We start from the raw sequence: 25833 nt of genomic DNA, 5'->3' as shown, positions 1-25833 counted from the left end.
TTGTCCTGATGTTGGGTTTAAAAAAATTTCTGATGTCGGGTTAAAATGTTGTGATATCGGGTTGTCGCCTTATGAAGGGCGACATCATGACATGATACCAATCAGCCACCATAATCAACGGATGATTTACACCAAATTTCTACGGAATGCGTATGATCTTATTATGGTCATAGAGCTCTTGAGAATATGAAAACCTTTTTTTTTTGTTACACTATTTTTCTCAAACATCAATCGCATTTTAAAAATATATTTTATTTCCTTTGACTGATGGTTCCAGTGGAAAGACAGTTATAAAAATCGCCTAATCACGGGACCCCATTTTATAAAGAAGTGTATTACTCTGATCCTTGAAGGAACTAATATTTATAATAAATCCCCCTTTTTAAAAAAATGCTTTATATTTCTGGTTGTTGGAACGTTCTGAGGGTTTGAAATCACAACAAACAAAACAAGAAACATGACAAATGTAAACAATCGGTAGAGAGGCATGTCCTGAGTATAAACGATCCCGGTCGGGATAAAAAAAAAAATCAATATTAAAGTCATGTCACCATTTCAATTAACTCACCTGTGTGCTATTTTTAGAACAGAGCAACCCACTAATACGCTGGTATATCCCACAGCATGACGTATCATACGGGAAGTACGAAGTCGGTAGTGAGGTGAAGACACATCATAAAAGAAAAACAGTCGTAATATACCTGCTGGTGCAGTTCAAATTATCATGAAAAAGCGGGATATTAATTTGATATTGTTGGGATTGTAGACAACTGTAATGTAATATAGACACAGAAAACCAACAGTAATGGCTTTACTGGTGACGTCTTGTACCATGGGTAAACACCCAAGACAATTGCTGGATAAAGGACCAGAATACCTACGAACAAAAACTAACAGTAAACTGTTTGGTAAGTACATATTAACCGAAACTTTAGTAACAATTGCTGTCAGAAATAAACTGACGTTGACTTGATCTGGTGTTATTGGCAGTGTTACAATCAAGGGTTTTAATTCCTTCTCTTCTTTTTTGTCATTTAGAGTTATAAAATCCAAAAGGAGATGTAGAAAGTGATGTTTAGTAACTGTTACACGCAGTAGCTAGGCAGGAAACCATTATTACTGAATGTTAGTTTTTAAAAGTTATATTAATATCAGTTGCTTAAAGATGCATTATATAAGAAATAAATCTGCCTATTGTAGGTCTTATTTTTGCTTCAAATGTTATATAAACTACTATTTTATTCACTTGAAAAGCCAAGCCTATAGTCAACTTTCTAGACCATTGGATTGTCAAAATTAAATGGATTAGGACATCCACGAGATTTTAAAAAATTTAACGATAAATTTGGATAATCAAGACTTAGTCTCGTTTATCAAGTACCATTGCTATGCTTAAATGATGATAACCAATCTTCAATCATTTGAATGAAAGTTTCAATATAGTTTTTGAACTATTATATTTTCTCATAGATATCAAATAAGAGATATCAAAGCTACATGTAATTAATAATAATGGTGTGTCTACACCAAATTTGCACAGTTTTAAGTCACTTTTCTTTTTGGATAACATAGGAATACAAATACATTTTTTTATTAATAAAGATGGACTGATTTGCAGTTTAATAATACCTGCAAAATTCTTATTTGTAAAATAGTTGAAAGTTATAGTAAGCTAAGTAAGTAGGTATAGATTCATATACTGTATGATTTATTATTATGTATGACATAAAATGACACATTTATTGATAAAAAGTATTAATATATTATTATTGTGTTTCAATATTCCCAGCCAGGTAATATTGACATTTAAATCAAAGCAGAAAGTTCATTAATTGTATTAGAATGAGCATGTAACAGTTTAGTCACAAAAATTATATTCTCACCAATAATGTGCCGCTCAGTGGCCTATGTCCAAAGTTATATTTTTACTTTAAAAATTTGATACATATAATTATTTTGATTCTATGCAAAATGGGCATGTCAAAAACATATTTACTCAAATCAAATGGAAACTTTGGCACTGTGAACCGTGATTTACTTATCCAAGCTTAAAGATCATTTTAGAATCAGTGATATTATGAGGTACACTAATTAAATAGAATAACTAAATACCCTCTACACACCAATTAATTAGTAGGTAAAATATAAGCTAATTAAATGAGCCAGACCAGCGATTAATTGATCTAATTAGGGGGCCATTAATTTTCTTGTGTATGCCTTTGCGATAACATTAGGACATTTTATGTACTGTAACAGATCAAAGGAAATTCGGTTCATGTTTATTAATGGCTAACACCAGTATGTGGCTATATGTAGTGTTTACTTTGAAGTCAGGTTACCAGTGAAAGAAAGGTAAAATTGACCTATATATAATGCTACTTAAGAGACCATTTTTGCATCGTAACCTTGTAATTAGGATGAAAAATGTAGATCTATAACTAACCATAAATCTAAGCTTTATGATATAACATGTGGTTGGATAGAATACCCTTCCCCCACCCCCAGAAAAGAAAGAAGATAGTTTAATTATTACACCTAGGTGGTAAAAACAAGGGGGACCTTTCTGTTAATTTTGAATTTCAGTCAAAAAGTCAGATGTTTCACCATGCAATTCTACTCTTGTGTCATTGAGTTGATTTATTCATTTATAATATGTTATAAAATAAATAATGATAAGATAGTGCATGGTATAATGTATTCTATATTAGTCATAGTGAATCATTCTATATTGCATACACACTATTATTGATCTATAGTTTTCATTCACAATATTTTTTATCATATCTATTTCTGGAGATGATAGCTAAATATTATGTTGAGAAATTGTCAGTATCAGATAATCGAAAATTGTTGCCCTGATTATGCAGTACTGACATAATATGACTTCTGAAATCTTAATCCAAGGTATCCCTGCTTTCGGCTATAAATAGTTGACCAATGCCATGCGTGTGACAATGTTAACTTACACTTTCTAGAACACCTGATGTGAGGATCTGACATAGATAACAACGGTTGCTGAACTTTTGTTTATTAAACAAGTTGTTTTGGCTCTGAGAATCCACTTTCAAACTGTTGCTCCATTTGGCTGTAAGTAATGACAGACGTAGTGCAATTGACAGAGTATGCTTACTCTTTCTACTACCCCTGATATTACTTATCATTTGGTGAGTTTACAATGCTAACAAACTGAAATTCAGGTACTAAATATTGCATTATCATTTCCGTCCACCCTGCCCATTGATCATTCTTTTGTAAACATTGACAATGTGCTTCAGATATACCTACAATAGTTCAGTTAAAAAAAAAAGACAATATTTTATTCTTTATTGCTGATCTTGTCATATGATAAATACCTGGTATGTTCAACAAACAACACAAACTGATCTTAGATGTATATCATTACAGTACTATTCATTTTGTGTTATATTTGGCAAAGAAACCATATTGTTGGATACACCCCAAGGGCAACAGACATCAAATATATGGGTTTGTTCATTTTCTCAGACAACAGCATTTAAAAATCATGGTGCCACACAGTAGCAGATAAACTACAGTCTTTTTTTTTATCAGATGGTGAAATGCAAAAATTATTTTCAGAGATTCATAAAGATGCATTATATAACAGCTAAATCTGCCTATTGCAGGTCTTTATTTTTGCTTCAAATGTTTATCTATAAACTATTATCTAAACATTTATTAACATGACAAGCCAATAATCAACTCTCTAGGCCATCGGCCATTTAATGATTTAATTTAAAAATAGAGAAGGAAGGCAAAGTCTCAAATAACAAGTACCATTGTGACGATAATAAGCAATCAATGCCACATATTGTTAAAACTCCAAACAGTGATAACTTTTCTCAGAATAAAAGTAATGTGAATTAAATTTTCAATATATTCATTTTGCATTATGCATGAATCATTGAGATATGTAGCCCTAACTGAATAAACATTAACAAAAGTAAATATACATTTTCATAAATGATTTTACACAATCTAGCTGGACATCATAATTGGTGTCTTTGATCGGCCAAAAAACTCTGAAAGTCAAAAACTAAGAAATAATGTGACATAATAATCACGATTTAAAGGATTTTATTTCCCTCTGTGTTTTTGAGCTTGTTCAAAATATAGAACTGCCTGATTTTTCGCATCAAATCAAAGTATTTTTAAATACTGTGCTGGTTTTTGTTTTATTTGAAAAAATAAACAAAAAACTAATGACAGGATATTTATTGAATTTATATACTGGACTATTATTTACACAACAAGTTACCCCCTTGAGACTACATTTAAAGGATAAGACATATATATGTGATCATATATTGTTGCCAGTTGCCACCCAAGTAGGCCCTACGCTCGTCCAACTTTAATGATCAATATTATGGTTGTGTCTGTTGGGAATTCAGTGATTTGCATTGTTTATTTTTACTCCCAATGCAAGCACCAACAAACCAGGATCGAATAATACCCTATTTATTGATAACAATTACTAAGGTTTATTTCACTGCGACGTTTCAACAAGATTTCACAAGTCATTATCAAGTCTCTGTGTTAAAATTGTATTTTGAACGTGTTTAACCAGTTCTATCATGTATGTGATAATGGCTGACACCAATATTGTCCTTTAAGACACAATGAACATTTTTAAATCAATACACGACACATGTATTCTGTGGACATAATGGTTTTGAGCGGCAATTGTAATGACCAAAGAAAAACATATCCCAGATGACAATGAGGAAGTAATTAACAACGGCTGATTCCTCACCCCCACCACCACACAAACACCCCTAATGGACTAAGCAGGCCGAAATGACTGCCATTCAACTTGATCTGTTCGCATATTTCGCTGAACATAATTATTGATTAGAAATTACAATACAGAATTTAAAAATTGGATATAAATCAGTTTATATAAAATCATATTACTTTTTCTTTTAGAACCATGTTCGACTTTTCAGCTATTTTAAGGTTCCTCAGAATAGAGCTATTCGCCCTTTAAACTTTATAAATTTTTCATTGATTTATTTCTAAGTGTAAGCAGTCGTGTGTAGGCCTGCATTTTACTGAAGTAATGTGGAAAATGAAGTATTTATGATAACAGCTCTGCAGATTTTGGAAATGAAATGATTTGGGGTTAACGTCCTACGGTTCTACTCCGAATTGGGCAAATGAAGACTGGCATATGCGATACAGTGTGCAATGAGGGAAATTTTGCCTGGACAGCGGCACTGCGGCCTACTGACAAGGGGGAACCACGCTGGAAAATCTGGATGAACTTCCTCGGTCAATGCCAGGATCGAATACCCGGCCACCAGGCTAGCGAGCCAGCGTCTTACCCACTTAGCCCCCACCATGATCCCCACAGATTTTGGAGAAAATGATATTATTTTTTTGACGTATAACATTAAAAAAAAAAGAAAAAAAAAAAGAAAGATTAATGTGTAAGTAATTATATATAACAAGGGGCATCTATTTATTTTGGGATTGAGGATGTGAGGACATCAGCCCCATTCTTAAATGTGCTAAATCGCTATTCTTTGGCAACTAGAAATGGACACAAATGGGTCGCAACCCATATGGGGGGGTTGGATGGCCGAATAGTTAGCATGTGTGCACTGTATCATAAGGCCTGTCAGCTGGCGTGGTTTTGAATCCCCGGTTGTACGTGACAAGGAGTAGGGTCGCCTGTCCAGCCTTGTGGGTTTTCTCCGATTTCCTCCCACTACTAAAGACCCCTACACGCAAGCGAATTATTGAAATAAAATTAAACCATATGTTAGTCCCGAAATGACCTAGTTTGTGTCGAGTGGACATTAAACCTCATTTCTTTCTCTCTCATATAATAATGTAATATAAACTGATTTACTTTCAATCGTTTCTGTTTTTACTGTAATTTCTAATCATTTATGTTCAGCGAAATACACGAGGAGTCTGTATTGAATGGCAGTCTTTCGCATCTGGCTTTTCCAGTCTACACAGGTAGTATTCTCCTACATGGGGATGTGGTTAGCCTCGTTCATCAAGTTGTTTCATACAACTGGCTCTAGAAAGCATTCTGTACGCAATTGGATAAGACAACGGTAAGACAACAACATCAATGTTGGGTTAAATTGACCAATAAGTCGTGTTTGCAATGTCAAAGACTGTGGATGGTATTGACTTAGCTCCTTTAAATTGGCATGTTTATCATAGTGATAACCTTCTGTATTTCATTTAGATCTATAAAGAATAGATTCAACTATTGAATTTTGAAGTATTTATAGGATCTTATCATTGTGGACATGAAAGCTTATCCCTATTATAAAAAAACCCATAATCTTAGTTTGATATTTATTAATATATGTATGTAAGTCGAGGAGATTATAGACTATCAGCTATATAATAATAAGGGCATTTTAATCAATAACTAAATGTATAAGCTAATGTAATTCAAATATTTGTTTTGAGACATAAGCATGTTACTGCATGTTTCTACATGTACATGTTAAATTGACTTTAGGTTTTACAATGCATAAACTATTTTAGACCTATGAATTATTGAAATATAAATAGGGTAATAACTCTTTTCCTATTTTTGATATCTAATGATTTTGTTCAAATTTCACATAAATTGATTTGGAACTTTTCCAAAAATTAATGAATAGTCTCTGTTCTTTTTAAGATTATAATAAAAACTATTCTTAAGGAGCACTGAAACAGGTCATAGAATTTGTCATTAACATAATTAGAGCAAAGTGTCCTGGACAAGATGATTGACCTACTTTATCAGGCTGGTTAATTCATTTATGAAGACAATTGACAATTTTTTTTAAATTTTCTTCAGAAAACTAGTTGAATTATCTCTTTTTAGAAAAAAATATATTAGCAGTATGTGTTGTGACTACTAAACTCAAAAGCCTCATAACCACCATAAGGAGGCATCGAAACATATCTAGCCGATTCTGTTTGATCTGTATTTGATTGAACTTCGTAATTGTTTAATTTGATATTCATGGGTTTAATATGGAAGCCTTTAACTACCATTCGTAATTTTTACTTTTCACCCCTTCAGAACGGGAAAGTCGAAAAGTAGAAGTTACGACAAGATGCGAGGCGATAGCATGCTATACAAGCCAAAATTGAATCGAAAGTAGGAAATTAAGAAATAAACACACCCCAATAATAGCGCCCCTCGTTTTTTCTTAATTTCTAATTTTTCGACTTATTTTTGTTTATATATGTGTCAATAAGGTCGCCAACACGCATACCAAGCGAAAATTTAACTCGAAAATTAGAAATTAGGAAATAAACACATTGCGCTATGCAACCTGTCATTTTGACATGCTGTCATGATTTTGGCTTGCTGTCATGCTATAACTTTTCGTGTTTCGCCTCGGAAGTTGTTTTAGTCTCTATTTTCCAGGTCGCATTTGAATACGTGCAATCAGCACTCACACTGGCTTTCATTTTTTTCCCCCAAAATGGATGATAATTTTTATATAAAAAAATGTCTGATAAAAAAAATACAACAAACAGCAATTTATGATGTAGGCCTATTATAAAACAATTGTCCGTACCAGTATATATAATAATCAACATCTTACAAAATCCGTCTTACATGGGAGTCGGGTGGTCTAGTGACTTAACACATCTTCGTGAAATCGCAAGGTCTGTCATTGATTCAAGTGGCGTAATTTCGATTCTCTGCTTGAATGGTCACCAGTCCAACCTTGTGTGTTTTCTCCCGGTGCTTGTTTCCCCTCTCTCTCTTCCTCTCTCTCTCTCTCTCTCTCTCTGTTTCTCTCTCTCCAATGGTTCTAAGATTTCCTATGATGGGGATATAATTTGAAATAAAAATACACAACTGGGATATCTTGCATGCCATATGAAGTCACAGTAAACGAAATTCAACTATCAAATATGACCTGTAATGTAGAGACTACATCAACTTCCAAGGCAAAATTCGACAGCACGACAGCAAGCCAAAATCATAGGTCGCTAATATCACCATCAATACTAGATTTTATCACACAGACCATTTTGTTGACGCGAATTGCATGTATTCAAATGTGACCTGGAATGTAGAGACTATAACAACTTCCAAGGCGAAACTCGAAAACTCAACAGCATGCCAAAATGATAGAGCGCAAATAGCGTGGTGTGTTAATTTTCTAGTTTCTTGGTATGCGTGTTGGCGCCTTCTTACTGACATTAATGAATACAACAATATGATTAAGTCAAAAGTCGACAACATGTATACAAGTCAAAATGCAAGTCAAAAATTAGGAAAAAAAAACGAGGGGCGCTATTATCGCGGTGTGTTTTTTATACGCCCACATTTTCATGTGGACGTATTATGCCATCGCCCCTGTCCGTCCGTCCACAATTTGTTTGTGGACACTCTACAGGTCACAATTCTTATCCTATTTTGACAAAACTTGAAATATAGGTTTATCTCCAAAAGATCTCGGTTATTGGCACATATCGGATCGAAACTTCATGGATTATGGCCCCTGTTTGTACGAAAAATCACGTTTTTAGCTTGTGGACACTATAGAGGTCACAATTTTTATCCGATTTTGTTGAAACTTGAAATGTAAGTTGATGATCCAAAGATCTCGGTTCCTTTCGATATTCGCGCATATCGGACCTTAACTTCCTGAATTATGGCCCCTGATTGTACCAAAAATCGTGTTTTTAGCTTGTGGACCCTATAGAGGTCATAATTTTTATCCGATTTAAAAAAACGGTCAATTATATCACTGTTACACCCTAAGGATGGCTGAGTTCGAAAATCGGCCCGAAATTGACAGACAAAATGGCCGTCGTTCGTTCTCAAATAGCATAAAAATATGGTATATCAAGGTTGTGGACACTATAGAGGTCACGATTTTTATCCGATTTTCTTGAAACTTGAAATCTAAGTTGATAATCCAAAGATCTTGGTTCCTTTCGATATTCGCGCATATCGGACCGTAACTTCCTGAATTATGGCCCCTGATTGTACCAAAAATCGTGTTTTTAGCTTGTGGACCCTATAGAGGTCATAATTTTTATCCGATTTAAAAAAACGTTCAATTATATCACCGTTACACTCTAAGTATGGCTGAGTTCGAATTTTGTGAAAATCGGCCCGAAATTGTCAGACAAAATGGCCGCCGTTCGTTCTCAAATAGCGTAAAAATATGGTATATCAAGGTTGTGGACACTATAGAGGTCACAATTTTTATCCAATTTTGTTGAAACTTGAAATCTAAGTTGATAATCCAAAGAACTCGGTTCCTTTCGATATTCGCGCATATCGGACCGTAACTTCCTGAATTATGGCCCCTGATTGTACCAAAAATCGCGTTTTTAGCTTGTGGACCCTATAGAGGTCATAATTTTTATCCGATTTAAAAAAACGTAGTATTATATCACCGTTACACTGTAAGGATGGCTGAGTTCGAATTTCGTGAAAACCGGCCCAAAATTGACAGACAAAATGGCTGTTCTCAAATAGCGTAAAAATATGGTATATCAAGGTTGTGGACACTATAGAGGTCACAATTTTTATCCAATTTTGTTGAAACTTGAAATCTAAGTTGATAATCCAAAGAACTCGGTTCCTTTCGATATTCGCGCATATCGGACCGTAACTTCCTGAATTATGGCCCCTGATTGCACCCAAAATCGTGTTTTTAGCTTGTGGACCCTATAGAGGTCATAATTTTTATCCGATTTAAAAAAACGTTCAATTATATCACCGTTACACCCAAAGGTTGGGTGAGTTCGAATTTCGTGAAAATCGGCCCGAAATTGACAGACAAAATGGCCGCCGTTCGTTCTCAAATAGCGTAAAAATATGGTATATCAATGTTGTGGACACTATAGAGGTCACAATTTTGATCCGATTTTGTTGAAACTTGAAATCTAAGTTGATAATCCAAAGATCTCGGTTTCTTTCGATATTCGCGCATATCGAACCGTAACTTTCTGAATTATGGCCCCTGATTGTACGAAAAATCGCGTTTTTAGCTTGTGGACCCTATAGAGGTCATGATTTTTATCCGATTTAAAAAAAAACGTATTATTATATCACCGTTACACCCTAAGGACGACTGAGTTCAAATTTCGTGAAAATCGAAAATCGGCCCGAAATTGACAGACAAAATGGCTGCCGTTCTTTCTCAAATAGCGTAAAAATATGGAATATCAAGGTTGTGGACCCTATATAGAGGTCACAATTTTTATCCGATTTTGTTGAAACTTGAAATGTAAGTTTATAACCCAAAGATCTCGGTTCCTTTCGATATTCACGCATATCGAATTGTAATTTCCTGAATTATGGCCCTTGATTGTAGGAAAAATCACTTTCTTGTTAGCTTGTGGACCCTATAGAGGTCATAATTTTTATCCGATTTAAAAAAACGTAGTATTATATCACCGTTACACTGTAAGGACGGCTGAGTTTGAATTTCGTGAAAATCGACCCAAAATTGACAGACAAAATGGCCGCCGTTCGTTCTCAAATAACGTAAAAATATGGTATATCAAGGTTGTGGACACTATAGAGGTCACAATTTTTATCCGATTTTGTTGAAACTTGAAATGTAGGTTTATAACCCAAAGATTTCGGTTCCTTTCGATATTTGCGCATACCGGACCTTAACTCCTTGAATTAGGCCCCTGATTGTACGAAAAATTGCGTTTTTAGCTTGTGGACCCTATAGAGGTTATAATTTTTATCAGATTTAAAAAAACATTTTATTATATCACCGTTACACCCTAAGGACGACTGAGTTCGAATTTCGTGAAAATCGAAAATCGGCCCGAAATTGACAGACAAAATGGCTGCCGTTCTTTCTCAAATAGCGTAAAAATATGGAATATCAAGGTTGTGGACCCTATATAGAGGTCACAATTTTTATCCGATTTTGTTGAAACTTGAAATGTAAGTTTATAACCCAAAGATCTCGGTTCCTTTCGATATTCACGCATATCGAATTGTAATTTCCTGAATTATGGCCCTTGATTGTAGGAAAAATCACTTTCTTGTTATCTTGTTCTCTATCCATCTCTCGAAAATGTGGGCGTATCCTGCCTGGCAGCCGCTGGTTTTATTTGGTTTGGGGGAGGACGAGAATCTCGAGAGTGTGTTTACATGTATCACCTTTTTGTCTGAAAAACAGATCTTTACTTTCCATAGTATACACCAGGTTTTTTTTCTGTTGTGCACTCCCCTTTCCAAAATCCTGTGTCAATATTTGCCACCAGTTATCGACCTACCAGTGCTCAATTTTTGTTTGGACCAAATCTTGAAATTGATGGAAGGCTTTACCTCTGTGCATTTTTATGCAATAAAAATTATCTTGTTTCATCTTATCCACACATTCAGAAAGTCATATGATTACTTTTTTCAAAGATAACCAATTTTTATTTTGACAAGAAAAAATATATAGTATTTATTTATTGTTCCTAATTTTATACATAACTTCAAATTTAGTATATTATACACATATGTCTGGACTCCAGACTCTGGAGGTCATTGCTTATTTGTCGACTAATGGATTCATACTACAGACATGCTGAACTAATTTGAACCCATGAATGGCTTACATTTGAATTTAGTAATGGTCCAGTGTTTGTAAGGTAGAAAACCTAGTAAAAAAAAGTATAATTTTGTCATGTTTGTTAAATTCTGTTGAAATCTGTACTCTATTAGTTGTGAAGTTCAGCCAAAAAAGCGGAATAATGGAATCGTCTAAACAGTTGAGTTAGCAGATGGTTTATATAGATTTGAAGAGTAACCTAATATATCTTCTTTCCCCTTCAAACTACATGGGTTGAAGGAAGGTTGTACCAAATAATTCAATAATCCAGATGGTAATGGCAGTGCAAATTTATTTTGTGAAAAATAGAATACTTAATTAAGATGAACTTTCAGAAACAAATTACATAAGAATTTAATCATTAATTATTTATAGCTTTCTATTTGAATGTACTGTACACATGTATAACTGATGGCTATTTTTTTTTCTTAAATCTATTTGCAGCACACCACAGAAGAAGTGCAGTTGAATTGTTAGCAGCAAGTAAACCACAGTTTGTTAAAAGCACACTAACTTTAAACGAAGACTTTGAGAGAGACAAAAAGTAAGTAAAATTGAAATTATATGGATAATATTTCTAAATTTCTTACATGTATTAAATTAACAAAAATGGTTTTCTTGGAATACATTATTTACATTTGATCAAATCAGTTATAAAACTTGTTATTTTAGATTAAATCCAAACCTGTCAAAGTCTCCATTGAGATGTAAATCCGAATATGATTTGACAAAAATTAGAGATAGTCAGTGGACACAAGATAATATTGATGAACTGGATGGTGAAAATGTCGGGTCAGAGAAAAAGTTAACTGTTAAGGCTGTACCTTATATCCACCGACCTGTGAGAAGAAAAATCAATATGTCTAACCAGAAAAATCTAACAGAGTCGGCTACCACATCACACAACCTAGAGAATTGTAGAATAAGTGAACAGTCAGATGATCCAAATACTGGACAAATTCTACGTAAATATTCTTCTTCGTCACTGTCTTCAACGGTTATAATGTCTGATGAAGAAAAAATGGTAGTGGACAATGTTATGACATTAAGTACTGATATGAGTTCGACCCAAGATGTGGATATGGATTATAAAAGTAGTTTTGTACAACGTTCTCATTCAGATTTGAGCTGTCAACATTCTCGGAATAGTTCTATTGTGTCTGATCGTAGCAGTGCCAGATATTCACGTGCAAGTGCAGATTTGGAAAAATTCTTCAACGGAATGGGTATTGAGAGAAATATTCTCGACCCCATGTTACGAAGACAGGATACCACCTCACAAAGAGATTTAGACATATTTGAAGGAGTCAGTTCATTGGATTCACCGGATACTAGGAGTGTTTGTAGTGGAGTTTCAAAATTAAGTGAAAAAACTTTTTCAAGTTCTGATTGCTCGGAGAGAACTCTACAATCTACATCAGTTGTAGAAAGGAATGCACGCATCATTAAATGGTTATGCAACATTAAAAAAGCTAAACAACCCTTGACAAATGACTGATTTCTATGGGTATTTTTTTTTGTAATTTTGTGTATCACAAGTGCTTTCACGTTACTGTTTACTGTAAAAAAAATCCTGCACCAAATCAAAGAATGACAGTGTGTTGTTTATAGAGATGATTGTTTTATTAGTTGTTATGATGTCAGCATATTGTTGAGATTATTATTTTTTATTGTTATGGGCGTCTACAGTAATTTTTGTACCAGGATGTATCAGGTGGCTTTTTCCCTGAAGGTAAAAATGGACTGGCAAATGTAGACATAAGAATAAACTATGAGGAAAATAATACCAGACACTGGTTATGTAGGCAATTTAATATGTACACAAATTTATGTCCTATCTTTTATATCCGTACAAAAATGTAACCAAAACCCATAATTGTCTGGGTCCTGGGCCATTATATTGATTTTCCTAACTGAAGTTTTACTCAAATTCAATCATTTAGATTATGCGATTCAAATTACTTTTTGTATATTAGTTTTGACACATAAGTTTGACAAGTAAATGTGTTCAAAATTTTATTTATTTAGACTTTTATATTCTACGTAGATATTCTTCTTCGTCACTGTCTTCAACATTTATAATGTCTGATGAAGAAAAGATGGTGGTGAACAATGTTATGACATTAGCTTTTAAAACCCTGGGCTCTGATCTGTTAGATATACATTATGGAAATTGATTTATTTTTAAATATATAATTAGTACAATTCAAGGTGGTAGCTAGTATTACAGATATTTATAAGTAGCCAATTATATTTAATGTATTATATTTTGTTCATAGTGAATAAACTAAATGTATTTGTATTTTTATACCGTTTGCATTTGTGATGAAGGCTTCCAATTTCCTATCTCTCTATTTTGTTGTTTCTGCTGGTTTTTGAAATATTATTTTAAGCCAAATCTGGAGGTAGATAATCTCTTGTTTCTATCTTATAACTAAAATGATGCAAATTTGTTTTATTTTTATACTGAGGTAATTTAATTTAAATGAAACTTTAGATTATGAATTGTTTGCAGAGAATATATATGTCAAAATTGACAGCAATATTTTATATACATGTATCTGTGAGAGTATCCCCAGAGAAGTATAAACATGGAATGCTAATTATAGAAAACAGTCTGATAGTTTTTTTTAATCCAAGATAATATCTCTGTCTCAGACTCTCAGTGTTTTTGTTTACAAAATGAAGCCACATGAATAAGTTACATCTGGTGTAGTATAAATGAAATTGCTGTAAATTTTGAATAAAATGGCATAACCTCTTCATTTTATTGTAATTGCCAGGTTAATTAAATTTGATGTTTTTGGTTTGATTTGTGGAGTAATAATCTGTCTACGCTTAATTTTAGATCTACTGTACAGATGGATTCAGCATTGATATTTCACTGTTTTTGTGTTCAGCTTTAGATATTCTAAGCAAAAAAAAACAAAACTAACAGTTAACAAAACCTCTTCCACATAGACATACAGGCTTGATGACTGTTAGATGAGTAGAATCCGAAATGCCCGAAAAATTTCGGTTACATACGGCGGTCTCGGTCTTCTGCGAGAGGCAGAGGAGACGAGCTTACCATGTAGGGACCCCTGAAGAAATTTTGGAAAATTTGACGGTCACTAATGCGTTTTCCTGCTGTTCCAGCCTGTGAATATAGCAACTTCAAAGTGGTCTAATATAGCCTAATTTAGGTGGCTTACTCAAATTCCAATCAACCTATCAACTTCAATATGGTCCAATATAGCCTACCTTAGGTGGCTGACCTGAATCCCAAACATCCAACCAATCATTGCAGGTTATGGGGCCCGCGCCCTTCCAGAGAAAATTTTGAAAATTCAGACCCCGCAAATCCGTTTTTATGCTATTCTAGCCCATGAGCTAAGCAACTTCAAAGTTGTCCAATTGTTTTGTAACTGAAATCCGACACTATGTCGACCTGAATTCCAACCATCCAATTAGACTGTTGCAACTGCATTCAATAATAATAATCGATGCCCGAAAAATGTTGCACAAAGTAGAGTGGATCCAGACAAAGGGTTTTAATCCATAGTCAGTTCAGTACAAATTTGTGATATTCGATTAAAAGAAAAGTAAAATTAGTGTTTTATTAGATCTTGGGCACTTTATTTTGAAAACTAGCTGAAATAATAATTTTTGTTTACATTTTATCCGTCTGCAAGAAAAGTCAGATTGCCCAAAAGTTAGGGGGTCAGCTGCCCGCCTTCCCCCTATGCACTTCTATTAAATATGCTGACATGAAAATGTTGTTGAGTGCAGTTTACCTCATCAAATAAACATGAAGATTGATCCAGTCACTCATTTTATTTCTGATGTCTGTCTGTATGCATTTACCTGGTATATGTTATTTTAATAAAGATCTTTTTTAATTCATATTATATAATTATCCTTGGGATATTAAAAATGTATATTAATTGTATTTTTGATCTTGGCTGTAATATATTCAAAAATCAATGCAGAATTTCCACTAGTTTCATCCATCAAATGGGCTGTACTTCTGTGATTTTAATATAACTAAAGGTTGTGTGTTGTTTTGTTGTTTTCAAATTAAACACTTCCATGTCTTACATGAAGGTTTGTATAAGCTTACTAAATACATGCAAAATATATAAAAGTTCTCAGTGATATGTTAAAATGCAAGTTTAACTGTTTTTTATTTATTATTTATAGACCTGTAATAGTAAACAGGCATTATGTAAGAGCTAAATATGCCTATTGCAGGTCTTAAATTTTGTTATATAAATTATTAACATGACAAGATCATAATCAACTCTTGGTGCCATCGGATGGCTCTGTTTTTAAATAGATTAGAATAGTTCAGCCATTTAATGATTTAATTTAAAACTGGAGAAGCGAGGCTAAGACTCGAATGACCAGTACTGATCAATGATATGTATTCCATGTAATTACATCTAAATAACAATAATATATGATGCCATGAAATGAAGACCATATCCAAATAGAATTGTGATAATGTAGTAAAAGTTGAATATGGAGATTTTTTTTATATTGGTTTATTATAATTGTTTTTTTATTTATATATATCCATTAATAACCAAGTTACGTAAAACAAAAGCTGTTATAAACAAGAGTATGTCTTGAAGTTCTATTGAAGTGGGTTTTGTAAATTGTATATATTATAAGAAATAAGAGATTAATTAAGAAAACACAGTGTTTAAGGTCATGAGACAAAACAATCTATTGATTTTCAATAATTTCCAGTATATACTGCCAGGGTTATGGCCCTTGCTTACTTAAGAAAAATTTTGGGGATGTCTAGAGACCAGTGTTATCATCTGATTGACATTATGTTTCTACACACTGTTTAAGGTAATGAGACGTAGATGCCTAAGATTTTTAACTATTTCTGATAATTAGGCTACTACCAGAGTTATGGCCCTTATTTGTTTGATTGTCTTTAATTGAGGTAATATTAAAGGATTTTCTGTTTGGTAGATGGTGTAGGTATGATGAGTTGTCTGGCAACATATGTTTAACACTCAAGTAAATATATCAAATTGTATTCAAATGTTTTAGGAATATTATAATAGCTTGGTATTACAATGGCTTGGAGAATATTTAATCCCAAAGGAAGAAGATGATTATTATTAGATTTATATTACTGTATGAGTTATATTAGTATAATAATTGATTAATTGCAAGACCATTTGTGAAATAATGGCTTTATAGTAATATTTTATAGATTTATGGATAATTATTTAATATGTAGATTATAACTAGGTCATGTGCCTTGTATAATGTCAGAAATACAGCTTTTTAAATCTCATTCATTGCCAAGCAATCAATCTATTACTGAAATAAAGAGGATACATTTCATGTATGTTATTCACTTTTATTTATATATAAAAATCTGAAGAAAGAGAGAAGCAAAACATTAAAAGATTGGTGCGAATGATGAACATTTAAAGTGTTAAAGGTATCTGCCAAATCATAATTTACAAACGGTCTTTTATCGGTGAAGCAGAATAAAAGTAATACAGTTCAAAAGGTGCATTACCTTGAAAATTGTGTGTGTGAGACCATCACAGAAAACTATAGTTTAGAGACACTCCTCTAACACATACTATTAGGCTGATTTAAAAGGAAAAATTAATACTACACTGTGATTGGTAGAAAATATCACATTATCAGATCTTAATAGTAGACAGGAGCACCATAAAAGATTAAATTTACATATTTTCAACTTCTGTGCAAAACAAATGTAAATCCTTGGGTCATTTTCGACTTCTCCAGGAGGATTGGTTGGTCTGATGCTTGCACTTTAGATCATAAGGCTGTCATTGAGTTAAGTGGCATGGTTTTGATCCCAAGCATTTATGTGACAAGAAGTAAAGACCCCCTACTAGCCCCATAATTTTTGTCCCCCGCCTTTCGAAGAAAGCAGGGGTTATTAACATGGGTTCTTCCGTCAGTCGGTCTGTCTGTCCGTCACACTTTTTAGGACACAATAACTCTCTAATTGAGGTAGAATGTTCAAATTTGGTGTAGGTGTTTATTAGATCAATGCCTTGATGGATTTCAAAGATGAGCATTTTCTGCTTAGGGTAAGCAAAGATAAGCAATTTGATTGGTTGATGCTTTGAGACACAATAACTTTAGTTCTAATTAAGTGAGAGTGATGAAATTTGCTGTATAGTTTCATTAGATCAATACCTTGACTAAGTTTGATAATGAGCATTTTCTCAGGGTAAGCACAGCGATAAGCAATTTGATTGGTTGAGACTTTGGAATACGATAACTCTCCTTCTAATTGAGGTAGAATTTTCAAACTTGGTGTAGGCGTTCTTTAGGTGAATTCCTTGAAGGAGTTCGATGATAAACATTGTCTGGTTATGGTAAGCAGAGATAAGCAATCTCATGGGTTGATACTTTGGCGCACGATAACTTTGGTTTTAATTAAGTGAGAGTGATGAAACTTGGTGTATAGATTCATTATATCATTACCATGACTAAGTTTGATGATGAGAATTTTCTGCTTAGGGTAAGGATCGATAAGCAATTTGATTGGTCAAGACTTTGGAGCAAAACAACTCTGCTTTTAATTGAAGTAGAATGTTTAAACTTGATGTAGACGTTCATTAGGTGAATGTCTTGACTGAGTTCAATGATTAACATTTCCTGCTAAAGCTAAGCAGAGCTAAGCACTTTCATTGGTCGATCCTTTGGGATAAGATGACTTTGATTCTATCTCATAGACAGTGATGAAACTTAGCGTATAGGTGATAATCTGTTTGATTGCTTGATACTTTTACAAAAAATAAATGTGCGATGTATGAATATGTGTCATCTATTTATTTTGGGATTTCGGCGAGGGACATCAGCCTCACTGTTGGCTTGTAGAAGAAAGCATTAATAGCCTTACTCTAGGTAAGCCCACTTGGACACTTGCATTATGACATCATTATGTTTATGGATGAGTAAAATTTTTCCTGCGTGTTATATATCAATTCAATTTTTCCTGAATTCCTGAGATCAGTGAGTGGGTGTATGTTACATATGGGTGTTTACGGTATTGAAATTAATGCAAGACATCATTAATCAGACTTCCAAGCCACCTTATTGTATTATAAATTTTAAGCCTGTGAAGGTCAAGAGGTATGACCACTTTTCACTGGGTTTAATGACCCATGGCCATGACCCTAATTTCAACTAGTGGAACAATGTCACCTAGCTCTCAAAAAAAAAAGCTGACAAAACATATTGGCCTGCAAGAAAACTCATACACTTCTGACTAAAATCTTATATAAATCTGCACCGTGAATAAATGAATAAATAAAGACAATACATGTGTGACTCCTAATACATTTATTTAATGCCATGATAACTAAAAAAGACATATATAAATTAAGTAAATCTAAATATCATTTCAATTGAATGTTTATACACTGTTATCACAGATATGCTATGATGAGCTACAGCAAATATTTCGATGAATTAAACAATTATGCAGAATTATTATAATTCACTGTAAAGCACATAAAATGCAATGATATATCAACACAACCATATAATCTCAAATTACATCAAAAGGCACAAAAATCTTTAATGCATTTAAAATATAAACAAACGTACATTAATAATAAATACAATTGTGGTGCCATCTCATAATTAAAACTTAAAACTTCAACAACAAATAATCAATCTAAGTTTAATTTATCTTAAAGTTAAATTATCTATAATTTAATCATCTCAAAGTGGTTTGATCAATTCAGGGAGTTCAAAGATAATAAACTTTATTATATAGAGGTCAAATGTTAGTCAGATTGATGAATACTAATAAATCTTAAGGAACCAGCCTAATAATTTTCAATAACAGATACAAATTTTGTATTTGTAAATAACTATATTTTAAAATCCTGCCACTGGCAATAAATAAGACATTTTCTCTATTTGTGATTTTGCATATTTACATAAATTTTATAATGTGGTGTTGAAAGAAAAGAGCATGATATCTCTTACCATACTGAAACATTGCAATATTGCAAAAGGTGGTCTTGCAGATTCATACTTTGACCTGTAATTAATCAACTACAGAGAGTTTTTGATTCCACATTAAAAATGTCATTTGCTCCAGTAGTTTATTTTAAAGTTGCTTCTATTCCCTTAACATGCTCGCATAGATGGTACTGTAATATTAATATAATTCCTAATACCAGTACTATATAATTTCATAATTTCCAGAGTAGATGGAAAATTAACAATTCCGAAGGGTTTTTAGTTTACAGGTACTAATTAATTGAATAAAAGGAGTTTAGAAAATGTGATACTTTGTAATGTAAAATATAAAACATCAATATGATGTGTGCCTATAGGCTAAAGGCATGTGTGCATACAATAATAGCTTATAGCATAGGTAAATAATATCAAATCTCGGTTTGCACCTTGGAAATAAAGGTTTGTGTATCCCATATAATATTATTAATACTGTACTAACAAATAATAACACAACAAATAAACCTATACATCTTATTAACTTTTGAATCTACAACAATTTATAACATCTATAAGGCATTTGTACTGTACCCATACTATTAATATCTATAAATATTTAATCTAAATAAGTATATAATCATCTAAGAAGTGATGAAAAATTATCTAAGATGTGGGTGGAGTGTCCTTGTCTTCTGCTTTTTGGATAAACCAAGGCGTATTGGACGAGAGCATGTTACCAATGGCTTCATGTATAGGTTTCCACCATCTAATTCTGAAATGAAAATAAATAAGTTTCCAGTTTCTGTATCCTTATCATAGGAAATATTTATTTCATTAATAACAATTCACATCCTAGCTAATGAAACAAATATCATTTTGTAATTTAATTCATATGATGAGATTTAGTAACACTATTAATATTACATCCTTTTTCATGTAATTTGAATGCTGGTAATGTAACTAAATAGCTGTATACAGATTTACAATAATTACATGTCGAAACAGTTGTAGACTTAAACGAATGTCAGCTACATAAAACCACTACATCAATGTCAAAACATCCAGTCAACAATATAGGAAAAAAAAGTTATCTCCCTTGACACATCATTTTGGCATTGATTGTGAGAGAGAACTAGGCCATTTCGGGACTAACATGATTCCATTTTATTTCAATAATTTGCTTGCCCGTAGGGGTCTTTAGCAGAGGGAGGAAACCGGCGGAGGACCTGGAGAAAACCTAAGAGGTTGGACAGGCGACCTTACTCCTTGTCACGTACAACCAGGGTATCGAAACCACGGCAGCTGACTTAATGACAAACCCTAACTGTTCAGGCATCCATCCCCTCGGGCATTGTTTGGAATAAGAAAGACATTACTCTTGGTTACATTACCAAATTTAGATAAAAACATGATATTCATAACCCTTTTTCATTAAAAAGCCTGTGTAATGTTTTACACATAAAACTGATAATTTTTGGCCATAAAACTTTGTAAGTCATACTGAAACAGTATATTGTTATTAATATAGTGTGGAATATTATATATTAAGAATAATAATAATATTGTATATTTATATCGTGTCTGTTCTATCCACAAATGCATGCTCAAGGATTCTGGTCTTTTTACACAATTTATTTGAACTTATTTTATGTAAGATATTAAAGAAATACACCCTGAGACGGTAGATCATCTGTCGACCTCCTTAACTTATTTTTAACACATTTTTCAACTGAAACCAATAATAAATGAAACTAGTCAATTATATTATTACAAAGTGTTAGTCACAGAGTCTGTAACTGATAACTATATGCATTACTGAAAAAGGGGAAATGATTTTCTGCTTTAAAAAATGGGAAATTCCGTTTTAAACATTGTGAATTCCATTTTTATACGTTTATGAATGGAACTTTCCATTTTTTTCAGTTTTATGTTATAATAACAATTTTGATACAGTTTGGCGGTTGGCCCTATTTACAGTGGAAATTTGTATTATTGAGTGGGCTTGTGTCAGCAGTCAGCCTTTTATCAGAATACTGCATAGTTCTTTGTGCAGTGTGCCATGTGCAAGTATAGATTAATTTACCAGAAGTCATCATAAGGGAATTCCCTCTTAGTGATCAGAATGAGGCGACCAGAATTTTGACAGAATTCCATTATTGGATAGGAAAATGAAGCTATTTACATTTCAAGAAACTAAACTTGATGCTTTTTTTGCGAGGGGGGGGGGGGGCGATTTACGAACATAAATATGTGTATTTTATGATCACATTTATAGATTTTTTTAAAAACTTTCTTTTCCGTGATATTCCATTTCAGATTGTAAATACTGTTTCAAATGCGAGATTCCCCTACATTTTCTCTGTAATATTGTAAATTCATCAATCCAACTAAAATCTTGCCTGGTAACCCAAATGCTTGTAATTCATTATCTTACAAGTGTACTACATTATGTTGGAGATGTCAAAATTTGTAGTTGTCAAAATAGCTTCTCCCTTGAATTAATTTGAAAGACAGTGTTTTTTATAAGAAATGTTCTTTCCCTGGCAGGTTGGATATGTTTTCCACTCAGTGGTTATCTGTTTAATCCATATACATGTAATCATAACAAATAAATGATCTTTTACCCTAAAACCAATAACCAATGAACTTCAAACTTAGATTAGGACACAGCAACACTTACATAAATCTTAAAAATTTAATTTGTGCTGAGAATACAATTTAAAATAAAACAATTACAGGTTTGAAGAAATGGTTGATACATCTATGCATATTTTGTGCACTTCAGTAAAATGCAGCATTGGCATATTCTGGAGTGCTATTTATAAATGTCTATTCTAAGATTTGGAGTAATATTATGTCTCAAACACCCACTTACCTGACTGCATTTCACATCCATTCATTTCTGTTTGCTTGCAAGTGAAGGTTGGATTCCATTTGAAACATGTTGAGATTGGTAATTCACTGTGATCTAGTTTCAACATGCCTACAGTTGAATATTGATTTATACATGGTACAAGCTCTGTATCAATACAAACAGTTAGAAGTCATGCACAAACTCAAGTATTTCATTTTACATGAACTATTAATTTAGGTTAACTATCTACTAGTTTGAGTTTTTTTAAAAGAAAAAAAAACAAAAGAAAAAGATAACATGTTTGATGCAATTTAAATCATTTTAGTGATTAATCATTGCACTTGCAGCAGGTTTATCATTATACTTTTTTTAAAACACACCTAAATCTAATCAATTTATCTTCAGGCATAAATTAAACTATGTGCAAATCATATATAAGCTTACACAAGCTCAATATTAATACTAAGTAGGAGAAAAATATTCCATGTTTTCTATTACAAAATGTTGTAAATATACTAAATAGGGCCTGGTTGTACAGCTCGAAAAACCATGATTGATTCTTGAATAAACCACCTCTCTATTCAACTTACAATTTATTTTTTTACTTATTTAGAATTTGATTTTACCATAAATAAAACTATGAATAGACTCAGAGAATCAACAATTTATACCTGTAGAATCATGGCGTTCTTCATCATATTCTTTAGTTGTGTAGACCTGAGATATGCTTCTCTTATAACTAGGTACTGGTACAATCGCTTCCTCTTCAAACTCATAATTATTATTATCCAGAAAATATGGAATACATGCCCGACTTTCTGCATTGGCTTCCTGTTGAGTATGTAATAATCTACTGTCTGCTCCCATATAATCTGATATTATGCTGGGTTTAAAACACTGGGTGGTAGGGAATGATGGATAATCTTCGCTGTCATCAGAAGTAGGATCAGGTGTAGACATATCATGGTGGCTATAATCAGGATTATTACTAATAATTGTTTTAGACTGTGCACATGGTATAATATCTGGTGATGATTTTATATCACATATATCTTCAATTAAATCAAAACTGCCATCTTTATACTTGATGCAGGTTTCAGCAAGTTCTTCCTCCCTTTCCTCATCTGATAAACTTACACCCTTGAGTGACATTTCATATGCACATGTTGGGTGCAATATAAAGTCATCTCCCAAATTGGATATGTTTTCTCTCTGAGAATATTCTTCGTCTTGGGGGAATTCTGCAAGCTTCTCTGTGCCTTCAATTTTATTGTTACTTTTAAGTTGGTTTCGGCCACTATTTTTATCTAAAGCTAAAACATCATTGATTTTCATTTTCTCATTACCAACTGTAGGCTGTATACAATGCATGATCACATTACTCTTGACTAAGATATCAGACCTTTCTCCCAATAAGTCACTGCTATCAGTGGTTTTACTTTCATCCAATTCAGGACATCTATTGATATCAATATCCAAATCATTCTGTTCAAGTACATGTAAATGAGTGGGACTATTGACTGGAACTTCATCATTAATGTTCATCTCATCTCTGTCTTCTAACATATATTTAAAATGGGAGTCTTCCAGTGGAATGGGTCTGATGTACGAGCAAATGGACCCATTGTTGATATCTATTGATTTGTTCTGAGTTGAATTATCATAATATTCATAATCATACATATCCCCTTTAAAGAATGCATGTAATCCAGTCCCATCACTCACAGCTTCAATTTCCTGCTTCTCATAAACACAAACTACCTCCCCATGTATAATCTCACCCTCAACTTCAGGTTTACTCACTTTAATATCACTCTTTAAATTATTGAGTGTTGGTGAATGGATGAATATCATCTCAGATTTATCAAATAACATATTTTCTCCATGTGTTTTTGGTTGTGTTTGACAGGTATTAGTACTGTGTGACTCCACACTAGTTATCACAGCTCCAATATCATAATGGAGATCTGTTACCATTGCAGGTGTTTCTGCTGAGTAATCACTTTTACATTGGCCCAACAGATCAATAAATTCTTCTGGTGTATTTTGCATTTTAGTTAAATCTAGGTGGCTACGCCCTGATTGCATTACATCAGAAATCACTCTAGACTCTAACGATGTAATTTCTGGAGTTAAATAATCATGACTTGAATAAGAGGTCTTCTCTTCAAGGATTTGGGAGTCTGAATCTGAGTAAGACATTGTACTGAGGGGGCTAAAAGATATTGACTTTTCACATTGTTTTCCTTCATCGAAATCTTTATTCTCTGTGAGCATTGAATTTATTATTTCAAAAGTATTGTTGGGGTTTTCAGCATTATTGTCATGAATGACAGACAAATTAGTGACATAAATACTATTTGCAACTGCTTGGTTCTCACTGTTATTATCATAATTTTCCCCTTTTAATTTTTTTTCTGGGCTAAATCTTGGCATACTGCTCAATGATCTGTCTATTGAACAATCATTGTCATCACTACTTATATGTACAAGAGACCTTAAATTTAAATTCTGTGAATCATTTTTTTCTTGACAAATGCCTTTGATGTGTGAACTAAATGAATGGATCTCCTGAGAAAGGGGAGTAATTTCAATAACTTTATCACAGCAATTTTGCACAAGTTCTTTTAAAATATTGAAGACAATATCAAACATATCATTAGGCAGGTCTAAATCTTTGTTGTTTTTGTTATCAAAACAATAATGCAACAGGTTATTATTATCTTGTAATTTTAAGTCTATTTTGGGATAGTGATGTACTGAAATACATTGAGTTGTGCTTGTTCTATTTGCCTCAACACTATCAAGTTGGGCAGCTTCTGTGATCATGGGTATTTGCGTAGATTCCATTATTATTATTAAGTACTTGCACTCTTAATCCAGTTAAGGTTTCTTTTATGAGGTACAGTTAATAGTAGCAAGCAGTAAGATCTGAAACATCTGCATTTATTCTACCATTAATTACTTTCTTTGACTTTATGACCTAAAAAAGATAAGAAACAAGTGGTTTAATTAAACCTCTATAGTCTATGCATGATGGTCATCCTTATAGGCCTATAACTTGTATAAGCCTTAAAGGAGCTAAATCGCTAATATTTGGAACCTACAAATTGACACAAATGGGTCGCAACATATATAATAATGTAATATGAATGTAAATAAGCTGATTTACATTCAATCGTTCCCGTTTTTACTCTAATTCTAAAGCAGTTATGTTCGGCGAAATACGCCAGAAGTCTCAATTCAATGGCAATATCTGGCGTCTAGTTATTCCAGTCTACACCGATAGTATTTATTGCGCATGTTCTCCAGATAAAAATATGGGGTCACCGTTTGACATGACTTGTGGAATATGTCTAACCTCGTTCTTCGAGTCACTTGTTACAAATTGCGCCGAAACGCATTATGGTACACGATTCGTGTACCAATGGTAAAATG

At 33.0% G+C, this 25833-nt stretch overlaps 2 protein-coding genes across 3 annotated transcripts; one reads left to right on the top strand and one right to left on the bottom strand.

Annotated features, from left to right (window-relative positions):
* The first annotated feature begins 426 nt into the window (after window positions 1-426).
* Window positions 427-16925, top strand: LOC126817699 (protein FAM110C). The gene is made up of 3 exons (XM_050544819.2): window positions 427-908; window positions 12021-12120; window positions 12249-16925. The coding sequence occupies exons 1-3, from the start codon at window positions 806-808 to the stop codon at window positions 13072-13074; spliced, it is 1029 nt and encodes a 342-aa protein (XP_050400776.1). The 5' UTR covers window positions 427-805; the 3' UTR covers window positions 13075-16925.
* A 1976-nt stretch (window positions 16926-18901) lies between these two features.
* Window positions 18902-24642, bottom strand: LOC126817690 (uncharacterized). 2 transcript variants are annotated; one of them, XM_050544802.2, is made up of 3 exons: window positions 23067-24642; window positions 22417-22524; window positions 18902-20313 (listed from the first exon to the last, which is right to left on the bottom strand). In XM_050544802.2, exons 1-3 carry the CDS (start codon window positions 24595-24597, stop codon window positions 20201-20203), a joined length of 1752 nt encoding a protein of 583 aa, XP_050400759.1. In that variant the 5' UTR covers window positions 24598-24642; the 3' UTR covers window positions 18902-20200. The 2 variants fall into 2 exon arrangements, with proteins under 2 accessions (XP_050400759.1, XP_050400758.1); XM_050544801.2 differs by having other exon boundaries at window positions 22417-22560; window positions 23067-24641.
* Between the last annotated feature and the right edge of the window lie 1191 nt (window positions 24643-25833).

Source organism: Patella vulgata, chromosome 4 (assembly GCF_932274485.2).
Source record: "Patella vulgata chromosome 4, xgPatVulg1.2, whole genome shotgun sequence".
In the NCBI taxonomy this organism is placed as follows: domain Eukaryota; kingdom Metazoa; phylum Mollusca; class Gastropoda; family Patellidae; genus Patella; species Patella vulgata.
This window is presented reverse-complemented; position numbering and strand designations above follow the sequence as displayed.

Bases quoted from the DNA above. Each gene is read 5' to 3' on its own strand.
- LOC126817699 (XM_050544819.2), top strand. From the start codon at position 806: ATGGCTTTACTGGTGACGTCTTGTACCATGGGTAAACACCCAAGACAA. The intron at 909-12,020 runs GTAAGTACATAT...ATCTATTTGCAG, and splicing joins AACTAACAGTAAACTGTTTG to CACACCACAGAAGAAGTGCA. The intron at 12,121-12,248 runs GTAAGTAAAATT...TTGTTATTTTAG, and splicing joins GACTTTGAGAGAGACAAAAA to ATTAAATCCAAACCTGTCAA.
- LOC126817690 (XM_050544801.2), bottom strand. From the start codon at position 24,597: ATGTCTTACTCAGATTCAGACTCCCAAATCCTTGAAGAGAAGACCTCT. The intron at 22,561-23,066 runs GTATAAATTGTT...GTATTGATACAG, and splicing joins AGAACGCCATGATTCTACAG to AGCTTGTACCATGTATAAAT. The intron at 20,314-22,416 runs GTAAGTGGGTGT...TTTTCATTTCAG, and splicing joins TGGATGTGAAATGCAGTCAG to AATTAGATGGTGGAAACCTA.